This window comes from Corvus moneduloides, chromosome 2 (assembly GCF_009650955.1).
Source record: "Corvus moneduloides isolate bCorMon1 chromosome 2, bCorMon1.pri, whole genome shotgun sequence".
Lineage (NCBI taxonomy): Eukaryota > Metazoa > Chordata > Aves > Passeriformes > Corvidae > Corvus > Corvus moneduloides.
This window is the reverse complement of record NC_045477.1, coordinates 117318071-117330338: the sequence shown is the minus strand read 5'-3', so window position 1 is coordinate 117330338 and position 12268 is coordinate 117318071. Positions and strand designations below refer to the sequence as shown.

At 43.9% G+C, this 12268-nt stretch overlaps 1 protein-coding gene across 2 annotated transcripts in view; it reads left to right on the top strand.

Annotated features, from left to right (window-relative positions):
- Positions 1-12268, top strand: part of FUNDC1 (FUN14 domain containing 1) — a 46070-nt gene that overhangs the window by 24404 nt on the left and 9398 nt on the right. Inside the window, exons 1-2 of one of the 2 annotated variants that reach the window (XM_032100985.1) lie at positions 9514-9602; positions 11301-11457. In XM_032100985.1, coding sequence (XP_031956876.1) covers positions 9572-9602; positions 11301-11457 — 188 coding nt within the window. In that variant the 5' untranslated portion in view covers positions 9514-9571. Of the gene's footprint in view, positions 1-9513; positions 9603-11300; positions 11458-12268 lie in introns of those variants that run through there. The other variant, XM_032100984.1, reaches the window with a different exon arrangement.

Below are 12268 nucleotides of genomic sequence, written 5' to 3'. Positions count from 1 at the left end.
GAGATTCTCCTTTTGCCAGGATAGTATTGAGTCCCTTACAGACCAGCCAATTTAGGGATCATTTTTACTGCAATTACACTCACGGTGCTTTCCTTGTACTTCCTGTAGTCCCCCAGGTGTCAGTGGGAATCTCATATTTACAGAGAAGATTGACACCACCCATGTCAGAACTTTGTCTCCTGCTCATCAGTGACACCAAACAGCCTCACAAGGTGTTTCCAGGAACACTGGCCAGCTGGCAACAGCACAAGCACCAGTCTCCCAGCAGAAAATTCCCTCCAGTTTTCATCACACCCATGAAAATGACAACCAAACCCCCAGCACTGGTTAGGCTGGGGCACAATAAATTTCACATCAAGACGGGCAGCCTTAAAGTTTTTGCATACACTGAGATGTACATGAAAAATTGGATACTTTCCCTTGCTCCAAGGGACTATGAACCAGAGAACTTCCAGAAATATAACTTTCTTAGTATGTGAAAAGTCCAGACTGTGGAAAGAAGACATTTCTGAGAAACAGATTTTAGTCTTTGAAATAATTAGACTGAGCTGAACAGATTTTTGGCATTATTTGTAAGCCAGTCATTGTTCAGCCTTTGTACTTAGAAGAGCAATTATGACTCCTTTGGAAACATCCTTAGTTGAACTCTTAAAATAATAAAAACACTCCTCCATAAGACCACATCAACATATGGTTTTTGTAATGACAGCACAAACAAATCACCCACTCATCAAACATTTAGGAAGAAGACAGGAACAAATAGAACAAACAAATTTTCTAAAGATTACTTACTGGTCCTGATCAATCAGAAGGGAAAAAAACCTGAACTGAATGCAGAAATTGCCTATGGGATATAGAATGCACATAAAATATGCAAAATATAAATAAGCAAAAACATAAACCAAACACTGCAAAGCAAAGTTTGTAGACAATGTGCTGTGAAGTTGTATTTCACAAATATTGAGCTGCTGATGCCCAGCTTTATGATCTCCTCACTAGTTTACTTTTTAACGTCAGTGACATGTCATGAGTAAGCAAGAAGGAGATAAAGTACATCTACACTAGTGGTCCTTATCAAAAGGTCCTTCCTGGTTTCACCACCTTCCTGGTAACTCTAGGGTGAGGTCCCTGTGGATCACAGAATCAGTTAGATTGGAAAAGACCTCTGAGATCATCGAGTCCAACCCTTAACTGATCACCACTTTGTCACCCAGCCCAGAGCACTGAGTGCCACATCCACTTGTTTCTTGCAAGGAAACAGGGATGGGGACTCCACCACCTCCCTGGGCAGCCCATTCTAACCCTTTCAGTGAAGAAATTCCTCCTGATCGCCTGATGTGCATACCTGCTGCAGTTCCCCACTGGAGGACGCTGTAAGTGATGACTACATGGGTGTGAACGATTTTGAGATTTACAGACCATTGTTCCCTTTTTTGTCACAGCTCTGTGATCACGCTGACAAGTTAGCACCACCTCAGAGAGGCAGAATCCCAAAGCACACCTGTCTAGGCCCCTGGAGCTTAACACTGACATAGAAAAGACCCTGACAACAAAAGCATCCATATTTTCCAGGAGCCTCGTCTTGGGACAGCCCTGAAGGTATCCATGTCTTTAGAAATGGTGAAGTAAATGGACATGGAAAGGTTTAAAACTATGCCAGTCCTGATCTTGGCTCACATAACATAGAAATGTACATGCACACACACACAGAAGGTCAATACCTCTTCATACCTTTGCTCTTCTCACCACTTTTGAGCACCTTTTAGGTACTGGTCAGGTTTTTATTGAGCTTGGAAGGACTTCCCTTCTCCTTTGGATGGGAATGTCTGTCTCTCTGCTTCCTGCATCTTTTTATGCAGATGCTGGAACCTGTGTCCAACAACTACTTCCCCATAACCTCCTCTTCTGCCAAGTGACCGGCCACAGGTCAGTCCTCCTGCATGACCTGTGCCTGTGCAGCTCATGTGTGGCTTCCTGTGGCTGAGCACTGGAAAATACCTTGGCTGTCAGCAGCTGCCAGTGTAGCCTCCACACAATTGCCTGGAAACCTTCAGCCAAACCTTGCTGTACAATAAAAAGGGTGCAAACAAGCTCCATGTTCAAAAAGGGGCTTGCCATAGAATCATTGAATGGTTTAGGTTGGAAGAGACCTTAAAGATCACCCAGTTCCAACCCCCTGCCATGAGCAAGGACACCTTCCTCTAGACCAGGCTGCTCAGAGCTCCATCTAACCTGGCCTTGAACACTTCAGGGATGAGGCATCCACAGCTTCTCTGGGTAACCTGTGCCAGTGCCTCATCAGCCTCACAGTAAAGAATTTCTTCTACGTATCTAACCTAAATTTCCTCTCTTTCAATTTGAACCCATTACTCCTTGTCCTATCACTCCAGTTCCTGATGTTCCATCTGACAAATACCAAGAAAGAGGCCTCAGTATGAAACTGAATTTAAAAAATGAACATGGGGAGATTCCTCTGAGAAATCATCCTAGCTGCACTTAGGTATGTTGGTTTTGCTTGCTCTCTTCTGAGTGAGTATGAGGTTTGTGACTACAAGAGCAGACTAAAGAACTCTACATGCTAGTTTGGATTCCAGTTGGACAAGCAAATATCCCACACTTCTCCTCCTCCTCTGCGAAATTCTGGATGAGACTTAATGAGAACAGCATTCAAACACCAATGGCTGGACTGGAGCCACTGCTACCTCTGTGTCACTGTTGCTGCAGCCTGTGGGACTCGGCAGATGGTGTCAGTGCCAGGAAATGTATGGCACAAAAGATTCTGTAGATACAGCCTGAATGTCTTGCTCATTGAATTAATGATGGGAAGAGAAACTAGATTTCCTCCTCTAATCCCTACCCACATCATTTGCAGGTTCAATCAGAATCAGTATTGCTGATGCTACAGATGTTTAGCTCACCGTCATGTCCCGAACAGCTTCAGTAAATGGCCCTGCCTCTGTCTTGCCAAGTGCTGAAAGCTCTGCAGTGTAGCACTTGGTCTTCTTTAGGGGAGTGCAGCTCTCACTCTGCAAAAATCATTATCAAGTCCTTGTAGAGACCATAAGTGCTGAAGGTGGTCAATGGGGATAAGTCACGGTGGCTACAATACTTCCACAGAAAAAATATTGGAGAAAACCAGGATGAAAAGGTGAACATTATCTATCCTTGAAAAGTTTTATCAGAGGCAATGGCTGCTTTCAATTTTTGTCAAACTGCATTAGTATTTTATGAGAAATCAAGATTTGAGTATTTAAAAGCTGGAAAAATTAACAGTGCTACTGGAAGCAATGCTGGGATATAGTTATTTCACTATTATTGAGCTTCGAAAGGTAACTGAATGAGAGTCTGATCCTTTGGGCAATCTTTCAAGACAAATTTTGCTATAAAGAAATTATTTAAATTTTATTTGGCATTGCCTTTGTAAAGTTAGGGAAGGTCTTGGTGATGAAGTACAATTACTGTGCACAAGTACAGTAAGGAATGCCTTCTAGCTTGTGAGGCTGTCTCCCCAGTTGCCAGGGGCCTCAATCTTTGCAGAAAAATTACCCTTGGAAAACAAATCCAGTTCCCCTGATCTCAGGGTCGCTAAAGCAAGCTAGTCCTTTGGGCAGAGAAATGTTATTTTGAGATCTCCATCTAGGAAGGGGATACAGCCATGGGGAATGGGGCAGTTGGAGGCAGCCCTGTACTCCAGGAGTCTCATGTTTGACTGTGTTGGCACATTTTCAGCCTTCTGGGGGAACTGTGTTTAGTTTTATTCCAGCCAAAACCAGGCAGCACGGAAGGAGAAGCGGTAGGAGAGCTCTTCATAAGCTTGAGGTGACCTGAGAGCAGCCAGGTGTTTCAGGGAATGCTACCTGTGACCGGCACAGCAGTCTCTGATCAAAGGTTTTCCTTGCCAGCAGTGATGACTCACATGAATTATCTTTTCTCTTTGTGTACTGTCTAGAGTTTACTCATTACAGTTCTGTATTGGCTTTTGTTTCTTGCTAGAAAATGAAAAACATTATTACTGTGTTTCCCTTCATTTTAGGATTTTTAACCTTTTCTTTGTGCAAGGCTTCACAAACAGAAAAATCTGAAATTCTTTGGGCTCTTAGATGGTATTTCTGGAGGGTCCTCAATTTTTTCACTGTGGATTTTTTCTAAATCTGCCCTGTCCAGTTATTATCCTGTTACCCTTAACTTTGTAAAAAGCCATGCAAATAAGTTTTATTTTTCTCTTCATTGTTTATGAGCACTAATGCTACAGAAAATAGGAACATCTGTTAGCTGTGGAAGTGGTGTGTATGATTGATTCATCGTCGCAGCTCCTCTAAAAAGTAATTCCTTACATTTGCTTGGCAAGACAGACTGCCAGACTGTCAGTCTGTTCTCACTCTCTCCATTGGTTTGTCCGAGTACTTGAGTGACAGTAGCAGGGAACTCCAGAATACCTACAGGATTTACCAAGGGAATTGGATATTTATCTCTGAAGGACAACTTAAAACCAAAATGTATCATTACATTCATGATCACAGCTAAATGCTGTTTAAAGAACTTCTCTAAAATAATGTAGTACTGGAGTCAGCATGCTTTTCTGAAATTCTATAATATGGACATACAGTAAACAAAAGGTTACCTCCAGATAATTAAAAATCTTTGAGTTTTTACTCACAAGAAAACAGCAAATTAGGAACACAAACTTGGCAGAACACTTTCATTTAAAAAAATTTGTATATGAGAAAAGTTTTAAACAAGAATTTAACAACAGAGAGACACCTATATCAAATTGAAGACAACCTTCCAGTGCCTTGCAAGACTTTCTGCTTTTCTAAGATTCAGTTCCCCTCGCTGCCCTTTATTTGCCTGGGCAATCACACAAAGCCTCAAATTTAGCTGAACACTCCAGTTTTTATTAAGCATTTTGACTGTGCAAGATGAACCTCCATGAGTCACTGCAGTGATCTCCTGCATTCTGCTCCCACCGCTTAAGCACTGGCTGCCTCCAGGGGAGATCCTAAAGGAATGATGAGCTCAGCTGTGCCAGATGAGCGCTCTGCCCCAAGCCTGGCTCCCCTGGCTCCCCTCTGGCCGCTATCCCGGCGTTTTTCACAGGCATGGCACACAGACCATCCCAGCGCAGGGATGGGGTTCATACAATAGTGGGAGGTCTCAGTGAGAGTTCCATGCTGCAGTCCAAGTCTGGTAATGCATCAGAGGGGAGATCAAAAGATTAATGGATAATCAGCTTGCATTATTTACAATATAGTTAACAAACTGAACACGAAACACCAATCTCCCCCTTAACTTTTTATTTCCTTACTTTTCCAGGCTAGGGTCGTGGGAATGTGTCCTGCTGCAGCCCAACCCAACACTAACCATCAGTTTTGTTTAATGCAGGTGCTGTAGATCCAGTGCATCTTACCTGGGTGATGTCTTTGGTTGTTACCTGTTTAAACACCTTTCACAGCACACTAAACTTGTTTTTTCTTTTTGTATCAGTTGAATTCTTCACCAAGAGACAATTTAAACTTCCGTTAGTTAATGAAGACAACAGACATCTCTTTCTCTGCCCCTTTTCCTCCACTCACACATGGATTGTGGTGGGAATTTATAACTGAAATTTCATTAGGATAAATGAATTAAGATTTATGGCTGGACTCAATCTTATTACAGGTCTTTTCCAATCAAAATTATTCTGCGATTCTAAGATAAAAGAGGCTGTTATTGAGTTGAGAGTAGTACAAAACTGAAAAGCAGAATTTAATGATGTTCACAAACAAGAAAAAAATTATCGTAATTAAATTTAGTTAAACCTTGTAACAAACATTTTACAAAGAAAAGTGACAAAGGAAGGCTGAAGACAAGCAATACAAGCAAGCCATCCAAAATCTCACGTAGAGATGTCATAAGACACAAGGATGTGTATCTGTTAACATCATAATTACAGGGAGGAGTTATCTTCATTTTAACATCACAGAATCATACAATATCCTGAGTTGGAAGGAACCCACAAGGATCATCAAAGTCCAACTCCTGGCCCATCCACAAGAATCCCACCATGTGCCTGAGAGCGTTGTCCAAATGCTCTTGAGCTCTGTCAGGCTTGGAGCCATGACCACTGCCCTGGGGAGCCTGTTCCACTGCCCAACCACACTCTGGTGGAAAAACCTTTTCTTGATATCCAACCTAAAGCTCCCCTGACACAACGTTAGGCCACTCCCTCGGGTCGGGTCCCTGGTCACCAGAGAGAAGAGATCAGTGTCTGCCCCTGTACTGCTCTTCATCAGGAAGTCATGGAACTTCCTACTGCATTAACAGTTCAGGTCATGGCCCCTCTCTGCCAGGCAAGCAAGAAAGAGCTGGAAAAAGTCCTAGTGCAAGCTTTCACTCCTCATCCAAAAACTACATAGAGGCTGTTGCAGAAAGGTCACAACCTCCAAGAGTCAGAGTCTGGTGCCTTCCCACAACAGCTGTTGCCCAGGATCCTGATTGACTTAAAATCTAAATCCATTCCCATATCTGAGAAGACATTTCTCTGCCATTTTCCAGCCAACTGAACATTGAATAACAGCATGTCCAGTCTGGTTTTGAAAAAGGAATCATCCATTCGGTCAAATACCTTTATTGCCAGGTTATTCTGACCGCATTTACTAGGCTAAACCCGCTGAGAACCTAAGTTTCACTCACAAGTAAGGCCTAGCGGAGATGGCCGGCAGCGTGTGTTGCCTTTAGGTTTTGTAATTAATCATGCAAGATGGTAAGAAATTCAAGGACGTGTGTCCCAGTTTGGAAATCTGGTCAGCAGCACAGAGAAGCTGCTAGATTAGTCACACAGGCATTTTAAGGTTGGGGGGCTCTCTTCTGCTTTTTAGGGTTTTTGGGTTGCTTATTGTGGAGGTTTTTAGTATTTGTAAGATACGTGTGTGCCATGTATGTTCCCTCGCAAGCTGTGATAGCGAACCTGCTTGTCACAGGTACAAGGACAGAGGGTGGCTGTACAGCCTGAACTTGTAGCCAGGGCTTATAGAGCAAAGAGTGCAATTTTTCTGTGCAGTCCTTCTGATGCTACGGGAAAACATTTTGTTCCTGAAGAGCCTTTAAGGGTGAAGCCAAAATGTGGCCTGAGTTTAAACTGTCTACCTTTCCTTGGAAAATCTGTCAGAATCTGCCATGAATAGCTTGAAGAAAGCACCAGTGTGCACGAGATTTGAATGGGCTTGGGGAATTTTATACATCACAATGGGGATGGTAAAAGCTCTCCCAGTTACTCTTGGTCTCTGGAGCCACAAGGTTTGCTGTCTCTGCACAGGTTATGGATTTTGCTGGAAGCAAGAACAATCCTGTTGGCATTTTCTGTGTGGGCATCGAGCCAATCCCCCAGGCAGTGCCCGCAGATCCTGGGCAGACATTTGGTTGATTCACAGCACCCAGGAGCAGGCTGGGCTGAGCACCATGGCTGGGAGCACCACTGCATCCTACACAGCTGGAACCCACGGGGAAATGTCTTGTGTTGGGCAAGGGGTGCATCCTGATCTTAGAACAGAGATACCACAAGCCCAAAACCTGCCAAAAGGGCTTTCCCTGGCTCTTTCCTAAACTCCTTCCTTGCCACTTGTCACACCACCCTGACTTGGCAAGAGGGTTGCAAAAGGGGGCAAACAGAAGTCGCATGTAGAACACAATGCAGCTTCTAATGTTAATCTTTTAAAAGTGCTAATTATATAAACCTCCCTGTTCTGAAAGAAAATTAATATAATTGTTTGTACAGACATGGGGAAAGTCATCTGAGAAGCGCTGCTATTTTTAACTGATCATAGTTAAAAATAGGGAAGCCAAATATTAAGAATTCGAGCAACAAAAGGTACAAAAATAGCCAGGCTCACACAACCTGAGCAAAACTTGCTGGTCACCTCCCTTACCTTACTGGCATCTGACTGGGAAAAGTCAACAAGCATTTTGTTACTGATGGGGAAGTGAATACCAAACCCACCAATTTTATGCTTAAACAAGGAAACTCTGAAGATGCGCAGTGTTTGTCAAAATAAATCGTGAGACAAATCTGTGTTCCATACAGAAACATATCTATTGAAAATCTTAAAGAAAGCAATATTCTACTAGTTCTGTCTGGCATGCTGTCACCTGCTTATCACAATGGCAAATCTTTGTAATAAAAATCATTTAATAAGCAAACGACCACTTTATACACTAACTTCAAGTTTTATCTGCTACCTTCAGTTTCAGAGCTGACTAAAGGACCTTAATATGTTTTTCCCCTTTTTTCCTATGTCTGTTAAGGCTGGCGTAATTAAGGGGTTTAATTAAAATCCTAAATGCTTACTCCATAAAAACAGCTTTATGACATGGGGAAAAGTGGATTTTTTTCCATTGTAATTGTCTGTCTTCTGTATTGGCAGGGTAAGAGTCCAAGTGAGCAGCTGTAAACACTTTTAAATAATGTGTTTTCAATTTTATTATTTATAAGTGATGTTCTTTGATGCTTTCTTGATTCATATTGCGACAACACTCCTGAAGCTGCACTTACTGTGTCAGCCACCTCCATGTTATGGCTGCACACAATAAAAAAAAAAGTAATAAAATACAATTATGTGGCTTTTAGCCCGTTGAAACCCCACCAACGCATTGAAGGAAGGAGCACACCAGGGGTCAAATTTAACTTTTTCAAATGTTTCACAGCTCACATTGGCTTTAACCTTTGTACTTTGAGGGGCCTTGTGTTTTGTTTTCTTTTCTGGTTATTAATTTTTATGGGGCTTATGGCATGTAGCTGCTGTCCAGCCATGCTTGCAGCCACTGCTCTGCTCCTCGCACACAGATGGAGATACTGGGAAGGTTTCAGGGTTCCTATCCCCATCACTGGGGTCAATGGGCCCCTCATGGCACAGGCTTGAATATTGTGTGCGGGCTTGGGCACCACAAGGTAAGAAACACATCGAACTACTGGAGAGCGCCCAAAGGAGGGCAACGAAGATGGTGAAGCGCCTTGAGGAGAAGCCGTGTGAGGAGCAGCTGAGGGCACTTGGTCTGTTCAGCCTGGAGGAGACTGAGGGGAGACCTCAGTGCAGTCACAAGTTCCTCATGAGGGGCAGAGGAGGGGCAGGCACTGATCTCTGCTCTGTGGTGACAGTGACAGGACCCAAGGGAATGGCCTGAGGTTGTGTCAGTGGAGGTTTAGGTTGGATATCAGGAAAAGGTTCTTCCCCCAGAGTGTGGTTGGGCACTGAACAGGCTCCCCAAGGCGGTAGTCACAGCACCAGCCTGACGGAGCTCAAAAAGCGTTTGGACAACGCTCTCAGGCACATGGCGGGATTCTTGCGGAGTCCTGCGCCGCGTAGGAAGCTGGACCCGATGACACTTGCGGGTCCTTCCCACTTCACGATATTCCACGTCTCCCAAAGCCCAATCCCCCGCCCCAGCCCCTCAGCTCTCCCCTCAGGGACACCCCCCGGGGGGGCGGGAGGCGCATGCGCGGAGCGGCCGCGAGGGGGCGGCACCGCGGCGGGGCGGGGCGCGAGCGGCCGCTGGGGGCGCAGCGCGGAGGCCGCGCGCCGCCTCAGCACCGGCCAACATGGCGGCGCGGCGGCCCCGCTCCGCTTCAGGTCAGTGCTGGCCCCTTCCTGACGGGAGCGGGGAGGAGGCGGCGCGGCGGGCGCTCTTCCTTCCTCTCGGGGGCGGTGGGCAGCCCCCTCCCGCTGCCCGCGCTGCGACCCGGAGGCGGGCAGGGATGGCCCGGGTTCTGCGGCCCCCCCAATCCGTGCGTGTCCCCCCTCCACCGCGCGGCCCGGCGCATCGGCGCCGGCACCCTCGGCATCACCCGGGATAAAGGTCCTTCCCGGGATTTAACCACTGAAACCCCTTCTAGCCAGGCGCGCAGACATAATGAGTGCTGGCCGAGCCCTCACGGACCACGGGGCCGCGCACCTGCAGGTGCCGGGGGGATGCGGGACGGGAACGAGGAGCCTCCAGTCCCCATGGCCGCCGCATCCTTCATGGTGCGGGGATTTAAGGGCATTGCTGTGGCCTCGTCGTGTGGCGCCTTTTGGCACTGGCACAGTTCGATGTGTTTGGGGAATGTCCAGAACATCATATGCCGCATGCAGGGAATATTTTTCATCAGTAGAAAATGCTCTGGCAGTGTTACTTGCCACAGAATGTGTTATACACTTGTGTACACGAGTTTTGGTTTAAATAATAATGATTTAAGGGCAGAATTAATATAACTGTTTATGACAGTGTTTTAATATTGTTCTCCATCTGAAGAACTTAAACAGATTGTCCTCAATACCTCAAAGAAAGACTATTCAATAGCAACTTTTTAGCATTATGGATCTTGCTATTTATTTTTTAGTACTCAAGAGCACTTAGGTGCTAATAAAGGGAAATAATCCACAACTCCATGTGTACTTCTTGCAGTCTTTGAAGTTTTTACCCATATTGGTAGTAAAAGTTAAAAAGCTGTCAAAATTCCTAATAAAATGTTTATATCTACAGTCTTACTTTATAATTCTAGGTAATAATTTAACTGCTCTTCTTTTCTGGAATGTCCCACCAGGATTGCTGATTTGAGATTTAACCTTAAATATATTTAGCCAAAGTGGGCTTCAGTTCATGTGTATATCCACAGAATGTGATACACTTCTAAAATATTTGTCTTTAAAAATCTAGACCCATCTCCTTCCTCTGTTGTTCAAGTAGACATGGTGGTGAGGATCTCTAATTTGAAGTTGTAGGATACTTGTTTTGAAAACACTGACAGAATTGCCCTGCAAGCATGGAGCTTAATTGAAGTCCCAGCATCATCTGTTTCACTTGTGGAAAAGGAACAGAAGTGGCTTCTTGGCTTAGTGGCATATGCTGATGTCTGGTCCTCTGAGGAGAGCAATGGGCCAGGAGTTTTTAATCTTTTGAAGTGTTGGTTTATCCCTTTGGGTTTTGTTTTTGTTGGGTTTTTTTTTTTTTTTTTTTTTTGTGTTGAATGAACTAACTGGTAGTTTCATCCGATGCCTCTTGGTTCCTGTGCTTGAACAGGTAGGGGATTCTTCACATTTGTAGTGCCAGTCATGGATTTTATAGGTTATACACCCCTATAGCCTTCTACATCTTACCTTGATGATTGCATATTAGCCCCAAAATCCTTTGTCCTGGAGCTGCTGGACCACAGGTAGCTTGTACGCTACAATTTAAACCATTGCATTACCCAGTTAATGCCCAAACTGGATCTGGGGTTTTTACAGACATTGTTAATGTACTGTATAACTGAGAAAATAACTTTAAAATTTTTTTTTTTTCTTTTTAAGACCACGACAGTGACGATGATTCCTACGAAGTGCTGGATTTAACAGAATATGCGCGGCGTCACCATTGGTGGAATCGTGTGTTTGGCCGCAATTCAGGACCAATTGTAGAAAAATACTCTGTAGCCACGCAGATTGTGATGGGAGGTGTGACTGGCTGGTGAGGGAGCTTCCCTTTCCATAACTGACCTAGACCTTTTACTCTGTTAGAAGATCCATTTTCCAAGGGTATTTGAAGCAGATAAATGTATCTTTAATGGGATTTCCTTTAGCATTGAACAAGATAATTCATGTGTGAACAATTTTAGCTTGTTACTCTGACTCATCATTATGAAGGTTTTTTTAATATTGGTGAAGCACCAGTTATCCAAGGGAACTCGTACTAGCTACTGTGGAAGGGATTTGGAAAAATGTCAGAGCTCTAAAATTAGAAGAATAATGGAAAATTACTGCATATAGCTTTTATTTGTATGGAAAAGTTGATTACCTTACTAGACTATAGACTTAGAAAGTTATATTATGGCTGAGGCATATTTTACAGGTAAAACACATGAAGGGAAAAAAAAAGATGGCAAAATATACTTTTACTTAAGAGCCCCATTTAATGGAGACTGTTTTTTCCTCTAAATGGAGCTGGAGCTATGTTGAGCAAATTCACAGTCTGCTCTGATGTTAACTGGAGAGAGATACCATAGCCTAGTTATACCAGAATAATTCATGGTGCAAGCTAGACAGTAAAGATGAGAACTTAAACTGGACGATGTGGCTACAGCCTGAACAGCAGTGTCAAGGTATTTGTTATTTGTCAGAGCTATTTGAATGGTATTTGTCTATTCCAGTACTCAGAAAAATGGTAAATTCAGTGGAAAACATCATTATGGCAGCACAGTGACTTTTAAAGAGGGATTATGCAAGAACTGGAAGATGAGATAGACTAAAAATGAAATTGTTGTACCCAGGCTCAGTACAGC